This window comes from Dermacentor andersoni, chromosome 6 (genome assembly GCF_023375885.2).
Source record: "Dermacentor andersoni chromosome 6, qqDerAnde1_hic_scaffold, whole genome shotgun sequence".
NCBI classification, from domain to species: domain Eukaryota; kingdom Metazoa; phylum Arthropoda; class Arachnida; order Ixodida; family Ixodidae; genus Dermacentor; species Dermacentor andersoni.
Genome location: NC_092819.1, coordinates 16,750,590 through 16,765,295, shown reverse-complemented (window position 1 = coordinate 16,765,295; position 14,706 = coordinate 16,750,590). Strand labels below are relative to the sequence as shown.

General features: G+C 44.5%; 1 protein-coding gene across 1 annotated transcript in view; it reads left to right on the top strand.

The window, feature by feature from the left end:
- Ocrl (Oculocerebrorenal syndrome of Lowe) overlaps positions 1-14,706 on the top strand; it is a 79,149-nt gene that overhangs the window by 36,340 nt on the left and 28,103 nt on the right. The window contains exons 11-17 of the mRNA XM_050169905.3: positions 343-498; positions 5,389-5,589; positions 6,030-6,098; positions 6,171-6,267; positions 7,648-7,772; positions 8,273-8,383; positions 8,657-8,758. Coding sequence (XP_050025862.1) covers positions 343-498; positions 5,389-5,589; positions 6,030-6,098; positions 6,171-6,267; positions 7,648-7,772; positions 8,273-8,383; positions 8,657-8,758 — 861 coding nt within the window. The remainder of the gene's footprint in view (positions 1-342; positions 499-5,388; positions 5,590-6,029; positions 6,099-6,170; positions 6,268-7,647; positions 7,773-8,272; positions 8,384-8,656; positions 8,759-14,706) is intronic.

Below are 14,706 nucleotides of genomic sequence, written 5' to 3'. Positions count from 1 at the left end.
CTGCTGCATAGAGAACCAGTGAGTCATTAAATTATCTTGCCATTGAGTCACATTACCAACCAGCGAGTATCATTCTTGTTGAATTCTGATTTGCACCCTACACTACTGCATAGAGCAACGCCGAATGTAGTGAGCATAGACAACCATTCAGTGTCAATAATAGCACCATCCAATGAGTACCAACACAATGCAGTAGTGTTTAGAGGTGCTTAATGCTCTTCCATTGATTACTACTCGTGTAAGAAGGCTTGAATTAGAAAGTTCAGACAACTTTGTAGCTTTCTAGTGGTTTGCACAGTACAAATTGAATTAGCTTTTGTTTGTGTCATTTCACTTCCCCAGTTGCGACAACAGCAGCAGCAGGGCAAGGCCTTTGGAGGCTACACAGAGGGACCAATCACATTTCGGCCAACGTACAAGTACGCCCCTGGCACCCAGCTCTGGGACACTAGTGAGAAGCAACGTGCACCAGCGTGGTGTGATCGCATTCTCTGGAAGGTGGGCCACGCATGCTGCAACTGGCTCCACTGCTGTACAGTCTAACCTTGTTATAGCAAAGTCACATCCGACCCGAAAGTACCTTTTTTATAAGCACATATCCATTACATAATGATATGAAACTTTTGTGAACATGATTTTTTTATTTCAAAGTGACTAGTTTGAGTAGTTGTGGTACTATTTGCATAAAATCTTGACGCAAGTGCCGGATGTTAACAAATCTTTAAAAAGTTGGTTTACTTGTCAAAAGAGAAACAGGACCATCTCTGAAGTTAGTTTATTTTCAAAGTGCCATTATTCAGATATTTCCAGCCAAAAATCCAAGTTCAACATTGCTTAAAATTCCAGCAGCGCAGCAGATTTGTTTACAGGCTCTTGCTCACTGTTGTGTTTCAGTCGACTAAAAATTTTGTGGTGTTTGAGGCTGCAGTAGTGTTTTGTGTTCGCCCGTCATGTGTCACCACGATGCTGTGAAGCACAACCTTGACTACATGGTGCTCGCTGTTTACATTGTGCTGTACAAATTCAGCTTGAGGCCTTCTGTCGACACGCGAGCTTAACCCATTCCATTCAGCAAGCACACATGAACTTGGTAGGAGTGCTCGCTGTTTTGCAATCCTCAATCTTGCAGTCCTCCTAGGGCCCTATGACTGGTGGGTGAAAAACTTCAGTAATTGTCTGCCACCGTGCCTGCCTACGCTGTTAGGCCTAACCAGTGCTGGTTCACCAGGTGTCAACCACCAATGTTACTGTTTAATAATGCATTGATAATAGAAAAATATAACAGTAAAATGGGGTTCAGAGAACAGACTGGTGGGGTAGTTGGTACTGCATAACTTGAGGCAAAGCGAAAAAAATAAATAAATCAGAGGACAAGAGAAGGAAACGAAGACACTGTGCTTGTCCTCGTGCTTTCCTTTTTGCGTAAGTAAAATGGGGGTGCAGGTTATATGCAAAATTCTCTTTAACAACCTCTAAAATTTTTTACACATTTAAAACAAATGCGTGTATTGTGTAGAGAATGCTGTGACCGCAATTCTTGGCGAATGTGGCAGTACTACGCACTGTGGGAACACCACAAATTCAAAAAACAATCCCATGCTCCTCTCCTGGCTTTTCTGGTGCTTCCTTGGCGTGTTGTGATGTCAACAGGGTGCTCCAGGTAAAGGGTGCTCCAGGGTAAACACTGTCTATTCGTCGTCGATGTAGGAACAACACCGCCAACATTACGAAAGCCGACTGTGTTCAAAGAACGGAGGGGAGCTTGCCCATTGTGTGCCACCAAATCTTTTATGAAACTTCTATTAGTCATATTCACGTAGAGGGCAATTTGTGGCAGACAATGGTGGAGACCAGTAGCTTTCGCTGCATTGTGTAGAGTTGGTGAGTGTAGGTGAAAAAGAGTGAGAGCTTGTGGGGGGAGGGTAGTGAAAGAGAGCAAGAAACAGCAGGGGCAGGGTTTTCATTCATCAAATGCCTTTAACTTTGCTTTGCTTTTTTAACTTTGCTTTTTTCTTGTTTTCTGCACGATTTAAAAAAATTCTTGCAGCTATATATTCATAATAGAATAGTACACATCAGCCACTATATGACTAATTTTCGAACTCTGGGTTGTTCAGGGGCCCTTTAAGATATGGTTTCACAGCAGTGCAGCATCCATGAAAGGCCATGCAGCATACTAACTTTTAGGCAAAGTTCTCCACCGTCAGTGTCGGCGGAGGAAGTAGCTAATAGAGCTGCTGGACAAAGATACAACGGGGACGATTTGTGCATCCGTGGATGGAGATAGAATAGGATAGGGATAACTTTAGTAAAGTGCCGGCAAACGACGGTTCAACGCATCGTGACGCTGGCCAACTGTCTTTACAAAGATTTTGGTGTTGTAGGCAGGTGTTTCTGTTGGTTATAAGTGCAGTCTCCCCCCCCACCCCCGCTGGGTGTTGTAGTTGGGGATGTGGCTTATATGCAAAAAAGTGTGTATATTAATTAATTTCGGATATTTCGAAAACTTAGAATGCTACTGAAATTCAAGCCACACCAAATATTGAAGGGAATAATATTTGAGCAAATGTTCAAAAATATTTAATATTTGCACTAGCTTAACTGATATTGACAAGAAAATTTGAGGTATACATGTTACAATTTATTATATCCATATTTACATGTTACAATTTATTATATCCATATTTAATATATTGAGGTTTGACTGTAATAATCAGATGCCATGAAGGCAACAGCTTCAGTATGACCGTGTGCTGCCAACACCATGCTACTGAAGCTATTGTTGTTTCCAGCACGAAATGGTGAAAATCATGACCTAAAGTTTCCAATTGAATTAAGTTGTCAGCTAAGCTTATGATGCGGCGACTTTAAGGCTCTACTAGGTGTATTTAACATGCAGCTTAAGCGCACGTCAGAGACAAATTAATTTTTGTCTGTAAATTATCATCACTTGCACCATCACTGCCAATCTCATTTAAAAAACTCTGCTGAAAGAAAGCAACTCTTTGCTGTTCTCTTTTTTTAGGATAACTGTTCACATTCACAAGCTGGTTTTCGGTAGTATAGATTCACATCTCTCAAAAATGTGCAATGTTGTAATTTCTGTGGCCAAAGACAGTCACAGCACTGAATATCGCTTATGTGTTGAATGTAGAGTAGCCATAGGAAAATAGGCAGAATCTTCAAGTGCTGTGCAAATGCATTGAATGAAAGATTAATGGCGCTCATAAACCATATGTGAGCAATATGTTGGCCACCGTGCTATAGGCAATAAAGCATCATGTAAGCAGCAATAAAGCATCATGTAAGCATGAAAGAGAGTCAGAGCTGTAGTGTTTGGATAACTTGAATATACAATGACTGCTTTCTCTGTATATTTCTGCATCTATTATTTGCCTTTTGAGTGAATGGCTTGGTCTATGTGCCACCTGCATTTTTGTGTACTTTTTGCATGTTTATTTGTATGCCATATTGCATCGGGGCATACTATTGAGTACTGTGCTTCTTTGTGTATGCAAGCTACCGTACTTGCACGATTCTACTGCGCCATCGATTGTAGCGTGCAGTTATATTACCGCCAAAATATACAAAAAAATTACTTGGTGCCGATTATACCACGCACATCAAGTAACAAAACCTGAGTCGACACGTACCGTGTTGAAATAATATTATAGAACATAGAAAGGCACACAGACATGTACACAGCTGAATCTTAGTGACTTTCTGTGATCTACCGACCACAGAAAGTCATTTTTCGTTCCATTTAATGCATTAGAAATGCCACACTTCTCGAGGCCTGCGCAACCATCATCTGTGGTAGGGCATTCCACGCACCATGGACACACCTTGCAATGTCTCTGAGCGCCACTTTCTTTAGACGACTCGTTTGATGGCAGTGTGGCTGGGTACCTTACACTGTTTTTTTTTTCTTTAGTAACATCTGTTTCATTTTTGATTTTGAGTAGAATTAGTTACAATTGTAACATGCATGTGAATATGAAAGCACCTTTTATAAAAAAAAAAAGAACGCACATTAGAATTGTGCAAATACAATATACAGTAGAACCTCGTTGAAGTATGTTTTCCTGGCACCAATGTTCACAATCGAGAACACAAAAAGTGACCCAATAGCGTTACACTAATTTTTTATGGGTTCACGCGTTCCAGGAAAGCGCGGTTTTTCGACACCAACATTCAGTACATCACCAAACTGCGTTTGTATGATACATTTTCCGGCCGCTAGATCTCATGTAAACAAGAAAATGTGCAAGGCATGTGCGATCGAAAACAGTATATAGCTGCCTGCCGCAGCAGCTTCACCGCAATACTCGCCCACCCGGTCACATGAAAACGGTAACGCGCACTCACTTTCTCATTTTGGTACCAGCAAATCTTCTCTGTGGTCATTGCACGCGGCATTCACAGCTTTCACCGCTAATCCTTTTGCGACAAGCATCTTCACCTATCTGTTTCACAGTGCGTGGTGCCATCGGAAGCGTAGTACACGCTTTTGGCAGGCAATAACCGAAACGTGTCGCCGCCGTGTTCTGCTGCAGACTGTGGTTGTATACGTATTCCGGCTGCTAGATTCCATATGGACAAGAAAAACCACGAGACGCGACGCGCGCGATCGAGAACATCTCATGTGAAAACGACGGCGCACAGTTTCTTGTTGCGGTACCAGCAAATCTCCACCCGGGTCGTCACACACCGCATTCACAGCTATCGCCGCCAAGCCTATTGCGATGAGCATCTTCACCTATCTGTTTTAGAGTGCATGGTGCGTGGTGTCATTGGTAGTGTACTAGTATACGCTTTTAGTAGGCGACAATCCAAACACGCCACCATTCTCAACTGCAGGCGGCGCGATGTGCGCATCACGTTTCGCTTCGGCGGCATCCAGTGTCACCCACTAGCTCAATTTCATTTTGGTTTCCCGTTGCCCTCTTAAAGCAACATGCAATAGGAAACCGACAAAACGCATTTCTGGCCACTGGAGCACCAACCGCTCAACATGCGTCGGCAACTAGTGGAGCAGCAATCTGCACGAGGCTTCTCATTACGTAGATGTCATTGAGCCTGTCTAATATTTTTAGTTACTTCGGATTGTACGTTTTCTCGGTCAGTACGTTTTTTCTCACGATCTCTTTTTTTTTTTTTTTCAGGAATTTATAAACGAGGTTCTACTGTATTATGCTATGTTAGGTCTCCGTGATGTTATACTGCTATGTAAACAGGTACCCTGGACCTTTGTCAAGTCGTGAAGAGCAGCTCTTAGCCCAGGAAACCTTCCAGACTTGGAAAAAAATATAGAATTACGTTAAAATAGTTGTAATGTGTTTGGCAGCTTTATTGGGGGCTTCTGGGTGATGTTCAAGAATGTTGCAGGGTCCCCACGTGAAGCAGATGCGCTACAGTTCCCATGAATCATTTACGCTGAGCGACCACAAGCCGGTCAGTGCCTACTTCAAGGTGGGCGTAAAGGTCATCGACACTGCGCGCTACCGTACCATCTATGAAGAGATCATGAAGAAGCTCGACAAGTTGGAAAATGAATTCCTGCCCCAAGTGGCTGTGGACCGGCTTGAGGTGTGTGGCTCTGAATTGACCTTTGTTATTGAGATGTGGCTGATTGACTGTTGAGAATTCATGATCCTGTCAGTTACCGTGTGCTTAAATTATTATTTCTGTAAAATGTGCTACATTGTTGCACTCAGCTAGCATCTTTTGGTCTTGTCCAGTAGTATCAAGATTTAAATGCAATGAAAAGTTGATTTAGTATGTGTATTTTTCAATGCTGATCTAATTCTAGCATTTACTCAAAATAAGGATAGCCACAGGCCTGAATAGTTTAAACCTATGACTGCTTTGTATAAGTTATTTTCTGTTGTTTGCTGCTTGCCGTGATGTTTATCAAACTAGCATAATATAATGTTGGTCGTCTTGTGGATGAGGCATAGTATCATCAGTTCTCCCCTGCCACTTTTCAATTAATTGAGTTCTGAAACTGAGCCCATTGGATTCTGCAGGTCCAATTTGAAAAGCTGCACTTCATGGAAAGCCAAGTGCAAACCCTCACTGTTGCGAACACTGGTCAGGTAAGTAAGCTCACTGATTCTGCACAACACCAGTAAATTTGGTTGGCAAGCATGTCCCTGTATTCCATGCAGGTTCCAGTAGAGTTCTGCTTCCGCCCAAAGTTGGACAATGGTCGCTACTGCAAGGAGTGGCTGCGGGCCATTCCAGCATCGGGAGCCATCAAGCCAGGCATGGCTTCTGCTTGCTCTCTGCATAATATTTCTTGACCTACATGTTTTGCTCTAGAGAAATATTCTCTAAAAGACTGCCTTTGTGAACTTGCTACCTGCACAGGACCACCTGATTTCCTTTTTCTGATGTTATCATCAGTGTGCAGGTGCTCGCTGAAGCTCTTGGCACCAAGAATCTGCAAGACACACATGTGCATGTGCCCACACACACACAAAATACATGTTCTTAGTCTGGGAGGAAATTCAGGTCCTGTTTTTGTGGCTACCACACCTGGAAACATAGCTCCTGTATACACGAAATGTATACTGTACAGGATGTCACAGCTAACATTGCCCAAGCTATTAAAAATGAAATATGCTACTTCGTTTTATAAGGTAGTGTTGCACTCACCTTCCACAACTCAAAGCACTTTTTATGTTCAAATAATTAGTCAATTAAATGAAGCTTAATTAGCAGAACTTATAACCATTGATTCTTTGGCCTAGCTTTTGTCATAAAGTTGTAGATTTTCCTTGCAAGATTCAGATTTGACTGATAATACCATGTGTCCTTTTGCACAGCATTTTATATTTGGAATATGAAGCAAAAGAAAGTGAGTATGCATGCCGTGTATGCCAGTTTGTCATAGCTTTACTCTCATTGGTCACTTATTGTAATCATAAAACAGTGCACGCAGTTTTGACTTCAACTGTCTCGCCAAAGAAGCAAGTGATCGACATCAGTCACAGCAGGCCAGTGCACTTCAAGCCATGATATGTAGGAAGGTCTAGAACTTAAGTATCTTAATTGAAGATACAGATGATAATTAGCGTGATTGTACAGGCTTGAAAGTAAGGTTTCCTATAGAAGCATCAACATTCCTAGTGACACTACAATCAGAGCACCTAGGCATCCTGCTGATCTAGGAAGTGTTGGGATTCAGCAGACACCAGCATAATCAGGTGCCTGGTGCTCTGAATGGACTGCCACATACGCAGAGAATTGGATTTGTTTGTTTGCAGCAAATTTGAAGGTATGAAATATACTTTAATGCTTAACATATATTACAGCAACACGGTAAGGTTCACAGAATTGCTTACTGTTTCTTTTAGCATCATGTTAGGCAGGCAGTTCTTTTGTGCTAGGTGGCATTGTAGCATAATTGTCTTGTCAATCAGCATAACAGAATAAGTGGAGGGTACAGAAGAGTGAAAAGAGTGCTGTACTTTTCAGTCCCCTTCACCTATTTTGTTGTGCTGATCTTTGGGACAATTAAGCTATAGTTTACCAATGAGCCCAACGCTGTATGCTTTTGGGCACTTTGTGGTTGTCCAATATTTCAAGGTCATGTTGTTCAGTGGGGCACAATTTCTTTTCCCTTTTTCTTTATTTCAACAGGAGAAACATGCCAGGTGTCCCTAGAATTGTGTGTAGACAAGCGGACTGCATGGCAATTGAACAGTGCCTCAGACAGTCTAGAAGACATCCTAGTGCTTCATTTGGAGCGCGGAAAGGACATTTTTATATCCTTTCACATACTTACCTGTTGTCAACATGCTGTTTTCTTTAAGGTGAACTGGCCTTTTTGTATTACAAATAAAAATTATGGCTGTAAATTAGGTTGTTTCAATAAATTTCAATTAGGTTGTTTCAAACATGCACTCAACACAACTGTGTGGCACTAGGCTGTATTGGGTGCAGCTATTCTCAACTGCAGTTGGTGTTTCCTTGAGTTGCTATTTGCTGTTGCAGTTGTTATATACTGAGCTTTCTCACCCAAGTTGTTGTCACCCTTTATGTTGGTCTGAGATTTCCATAGTCCTTTTTTAACGACCTTGTGCTTGAACGTTTAGTGCATTAAGCACAGAGAATTTTAATTTCTGTGAGAGCTTTAGTGACACGCGTTCTGGTGCAGCTTTGTCACTTTGTGCCTCAGCCAGCCTGCCTGTACTACTCCCAGTGTTTGCATGAAAGCCACATCGCGCAGAAGCTAGTGATTTTTCTCCTTGACTGCCATACTCACGTGACTGTGTCTGGAGAGTATGAGCCAAGCTGCTATGGGTGCTCCTTGGAAGCCTTGGCTCGTATACCTTGCCCTGTGCGAGAACTGGGCAGAGGGCAGCTCCTCAAAGTGGTGAGTGAGTGCTTGTTTACAGACAGTTTACCTGCTTCCCTGCTTCTGTTAATTCACACTTGCCATGAATTTTTGTCTGACTTTAATTCTGTATGCAACTGGCAAGTACTTGTACACCGAAATGTGGTACAAAAATAATACATTATGAAATGCTACGTCTAAGTTATCCATCAAAATTAGCATGTGCTTTATATTTGCAAGTCATCCACTCTGGTGGATACAGTATCCCAGATTATCCATAAGGCTTAACTTTATGCTTTGATGTCTTTGCAGGAGCAGAGCCCCTGTGAAGAGGGCCTCCTGGCAGTCCCTTTTGAGGTGCCCAAGGAGCTATGGCTCTTAGTTGACCACCTGCACAAGTACGGGCTCACTCAGGTGAGCTTAGGCAAGAAGCTGTGCAAGTTTTCGACTTCAGCTGCAAAGCTTTTCAACATTATTAACATAAACATTAATGGAATGTAGTGACATCTACATTTTGATTACATTTTCTTTGTAAGCATGTTGCATCTGCAACCACTGACCACAAATTGAGTGTAGAACCTGCAAACATGTGGTAACTAATGCAATAATGCAATGATTTGTAACCATCATCCAACTTATGAAGGCATCAATCTTAGTGGGATAAACACTAGGACGAAGTCAGAAAATATTAACTTTAATTCTGTGAAGCTCAGAAAATTGGCACACATGACACACACTGAACAAGCAAGCATGCAGAGTAGCTGAAAGTAGTGGCGAAACCTTGACAAACCCTTGATGATATGTCTCCATCATTTTGGGCCACACAGCATTAAATCGGCCACCACTTTTGTTCACATGTTGTTCGGGTACGGTGACATTGAAGTCAGCACCTGGGTTCCACAGAGTGAGACAACAAAACTCTTCACCGAAAAAAAAAAAATGTTGTTCAGGAGTTCACTCGACACATGTTCCGCCTCTTTGAGGAGTGAAGTGCAACTGACGGTGGTCCAGAGCAGACCACCATCAGTGGCACTTCACTCCTTGAAGAGGCGGGACGTGTCAAGTGAACTCCTGAACAACATTTTTTTTTTCGGTGAAATGTTTTACTGTCTCACTCTGTGGAACCTGGATGCTGGCTGGAGCAGACCACTGTCAATTGTACTATATATTATATATACATTGGCCATAGCATTGTCATCATTCAAAAAAAAAAAGGCTCGAAAATTGGTGCCAGTATTCCTTCAATCCAACACTGTCTATGCAAACCTGCAGGGTGGAGGGCCACCCATCCACCTTGCAGACCTCTGCACAAATCTCTGAGTTAATACATTCTTTCATCTTTCAAACACTTGAGGTGGTAAATTAATTCAGCCTCATGCTACTTGCTCCTACCCTCTTTGCTAACTTGGCATATAATGACTAACCAAGGCTGGCAGTGGTCCTGGGTCTGATTATAGAGAAGGAGCAGATTTTTCTTATCTATAAAATTTGCTTCTTTAGGAACGAACTTGGTTGGCTTCCTTTGCTTCTTCCTGGTATCGTTAGGTGAAGGACAGATTTCCCTTTTTGTGTAAACATGAAATAAAAGCGTGTAGATCACTGCTCAGTTATACTTTTGAACTGTAGCTATGGTAGTGGACACTGGTAATGACCATGGTTTCAATAGAGCACTACACTCTTAGTAACAAATTCTGATTGGTTTGTGTCTTGTGTTAGGCATCAGACACAGATGTCGTGAACCTCCAAAGAACATACTTATTTTTTTTCACTGTCTCACATTCAAACTTTTGATGAGAAACTGAAATTCGGGTATTTGATAACATACGAATTCTTGAAGTACACAAAGAAAAATTACAGCTGAAATTTCTTTCAGTTCCTTCGTAATCAGCTAGTACTAGACTTCTCATCCTGTTCATCCTAAAGTGACAAGACACAGCTGGCATTAACTTTAAAATGTGCTACAAATGAAGTCAAACTGTTTAAAATATGAAAAACTGCATTTTAATATATTCTTTAGCAGTGCAAATGAATAGGACAGAGACAGGAAGATGCCTAGAAAAGTAATGGCTGTTAACTACTCTAAATAATGTGCTGTTAACATGAATAAACACAAATTATCCTAAGATTAATGTGATCAGCAACCTATTTTGCCCATGAACTGCTGCATAATAGTTATCATGCAATAATTAGAAGCACTGAATTAGGCTTTAACTCTTTCCTTACCGGGCACAAAAATATTGATTAATTTCATGGACAGTTTTTCAACGCATTGTTAAACATTGCCATTGTAATTTTTCCACAAGCCATGCATCGTATGAAACGATGACTGCACTTTAACTGTTGGCCAGATTTGGCAATTTTTATCACATTTGGAAGTATGGAAAAATAAAATGAACAGGAAGTATCGTTGAAAATAATGTCCAGTGCTCCTAACACTACCTCCATCAATCACGTTGAAACTAACCTCCAGTGCTCCTAGCACTTCCTCAATCAATCAACACAAAATTTGCACTTTGGTCAACTCGGTAACGTAATTTTTAAATGAAAGCAGCAGTGAAGATACAGAAGGTTCTGTTGGGTTGTCTCATTTTTTTGTATGACGTCTGTGCTGTTTTACCAATGTCTGAAGGAACGGCACATTTTCAGGAGTATATGTTGTACTGATGATTGTGTTGGTCTAATATCAAGTTCAGCTTGATTTTTTCCCACTGTTTGTTGCTTTTATCCATCAGCATTTCGACAGCCTATGTACAACATATTAGGAGTAGGGCTGTGCTAATACTGAATAGTAGATTTCGAATCGTATTGACACGTGTACTTATCTTTATCGGGCGACCACATTTAATCACGTTGAAACTAACCTCCAGTGCTCCTAGCACTTCCTCAATCAATCAACACAAAATTTGCACTTTGGTCAACTCGGTAACGTAATTTTTAAATGAAAGCAGCAGTGAAGATACAGAAGGTTCTGTTGGGTTGTCTCATTTTTTTGTATGACGTCTGTGCTGTTTTACCAATGTCTGAAGGAACGGCACATTTTCAGGAGTATATGTTGTACTGATGATTGTGTTGGTCTAATATCAAGCTCAGCTCGATTTTTTCCCACTGTTTGTTGCTTTTATCCATCAGCATTTCGACAGCCTATGTACAACATATTAGGAGTAGGGCTGTGCTAATACTGAATAGTAGATTTCGAATCGTATTGACACGTGTACTTATCTTTATCGGGCGACCACGTTTCGCCACCTAACAAATGTAATCGCACAGCGCGGGACGCGCCTGCATGTATCCGAAGTTTCTGGAAAGTTATCGATGCTTCTATCCGGCTGTCTGTTGTCGCCGAACGTTGTGTTATCGAATTTCATCGCGTGACGCGAATGGTGTAGAACTTTGTGGAAGGCACGCGGGTCCGAGCGATTAGTCTGGAACATTCGACGACTGCTGTATAAAAGCGGACGCGCTTGACCCGCTGATCAGATTTCCGACGATCGCCGACCGTGTTCGCCGCTATCGTTCTGCTATAAGTGTAGCCTGTTTTTGTGGGCACAGGTTCGCCCAATAAAAGCTAGTTTTGTATTCCACCGTATTGCTGCTTTCTTCACCGTCACTACCACGTGACATCTGGTGGAGGTGCTTGTGCGTTCATGTACCGAACGCCCCCGCAAAGCCGCGATCCAAGCCCGAAGCCCGAGGACAGAACCAACATCGCCCAAGACCAGCGTGCTAGCCGCAGACTGCGAGGACTGCCCCCAGAGCACGGACTTCTACCTGAGACGACAAAGAAGATCGTGGTCAAGACAACCCCAATGGCTGCCCCAGCGTCCCCCGTTATCCTACAACAACCTCGGGACCCACCAACCTTCCATGGAGCAGCGACTGAAGACCCGGAATCATGGCTGGAGACCTACGAACGAATCGCAACATTCAACAACTGGGACTCCGACGAGAAGCTGCGGCATGTCTACTTCGCCTTAGAAGACACCGCCAGAACTTGGTTTGAGAACAGGGAATCGACCTTGACAACGTGGGACCTGTTCCGTAGCGGCTTCCTACGCACCTTTACAAGCGTCGTGCGCAAGGAAAGGGCTGAAGCTATGCTGGACGCCCGAGTGCAGCTACCAAACGAGAACGTTGCCATCTTTACGGAAGAAATGAGCCGTTTGTTCCGCCACGCCGACCCGGATATGACCGAGGAGAAGAAAGTCCGCCTACTAATGCGTGGTGTAAAGGAGGAACTTTTCGCCGGGATGGTAAGAAGCCCACCGAAGACCGTCGAAGAGTTTCTTCGTGAGGCGACGAACATTGAGAAGACACTCGAGATCCGAAACCGGCAATTCGATCGCCGCATGAACTCTACAAACTACGCCGGGGTTCAATCACTGGCTACCGACGATCTACGCGAGACTATCAGAGCGGTCGTACGGGAGGAGCTGCAGAAGTTCTACCCAAGGACGCAGTCCCAAGTGGATCCAATCGCTGAAATCGTCAAAGAAGAAGTTCAGCGATCGCTTGGAGTCCCTGAGGTGCAACCACGATCACCGCAACCTCAGCCGGAAGCGATGACCTACGCCGCCGTCGCCCGCCGTCAAGGCCCCCTCCGCGACAACGCCAGGGCCCTGTAACGCCGCAGTTTCGTCGTCCGCCGCCGCTGCCAGCACGCCCACCCGTCGCCCAGCGCACCTACGCGAGGAAGACGGACATTTGGCGAGCCCCCGACCACCGCCCGCTCTGCTATCACTGCAGAGAAGCTTGCCATGTGTATCGTCGATGCCCATACCGCGACTTGGGACTGAAAGGGTTCGCCGTCAACGTGCCGCGTCCACAGCTTGGAGAGCGCCCACGTGACATCGCCGACTACCTCGCCGCTACTCAATGGAGCTCTCGACGACCGTCGCGTTCGCCATCACCAGGCCGCTACCTGTCGCCGCAGCACCGACCACACACCGGCTCAGCGCGGGGCCGCTCTGCGAGCCCATATCCGGAAAACTAAAAGCAGCAACCGGTGGAGGTGCGGTTGCTGTTCGTCGAACTGACGAAGATCCTCCGCCGCCGACGAAGACGCCGAAGACGCCGACGAAACTACCTCGACGACATACCGACACGCCGCCGTCCCGACGAAGTCTAAAAGGAAAGAATACGACGACGAAAGACGACCTGACGACGTCCCATACCAGCCACAGGTCAACGCGACACAGCCGTGATCCGACGCCGAGACCTAACTGCAACGCAAGACAAAGAACCACCGACCTCGACGTGCTTCTCGACGGCCACGCAGTCACCGCCTTAGTAGACACAGGAGCCGATTACTCCGTCATGAGTGGACCCATCGCCGCCCAGTTGAGGAAAGTTATGACTGCATGGGAAGGCCCTCAAATTCGGACCGCTGGAGGACACCTGATTACGCCGACTGGGATCTGCACGGCAAGAATTACTGTTCATGACCGGACTTACCCTGCCACCTTCGTTGTCCTCCAACAGTGTTCACGAGACGTCATTCTCGGCATGGACTTCCTGAATCAACATGGCGCAGTCATCGACCTGAAGTCGAAATCGATAACACTGTCACAAGATCAAGCGATACCGCCGGAGAGCTGTCGTAGTCACCACGCCTTGAGTGTGCTCGAAGATCAAGTGAGCATCCCGCCGCGCGCCAGCATTATTTCCGTCGGCACTGAAACACCCGCTGACGTAGAAGGCGTCATCGAGGGCAACGAACATCTACTGCTCGACCGTGAAATTTGCGTCGCAAGAGGGATCGCTCGACTCCACGGAGGGCAAGTGGAAGTTATGCTAACCAACTTCAGCCAAGAGTTCAAGCACATCAACAAGGGCACGACAATTGCATACATCGAGGAAATTGTGGAAAGCAGCAATGCCTTTGTCCTCTCGGATTCAGCCGCATCTACCCCGATGAGCATTGTCCCCGAACCAGACTTCGACGTGAATCCAAGTCTTCCTATGAGTAAGCAGCAACAGATCAGAAGTCTTCTCCGACGATACAAAGACTGCTTTTCGACGTCATCGAGGATTCGACAAACACCAGTTGCAAAGCATCGCATAATAACCGAAGAGAGCGCTCGACCACTCCGCCAGAGCCCTTACCGAGTTTCGACGCGAGAACGTGAAGCTATTAGGCAACAAGTCGACGAAATGCTGCGCGACGACATCATCCAGCCATCGAAAAGCCCGTGGGCCTCTCCTGTAGTCCTGGTAAAGAAAAAGGACGGAACCCTACGCTTCTGCGTCGATTATCGTCGACTGAACAAGATCACGAAGAAGGATGTGTACCCCCTTCCATGGATAGACGACGCATTGGATCGGCTCTGCAACGCTAAATACTTCTCGTCGATGGACCTCAAGTC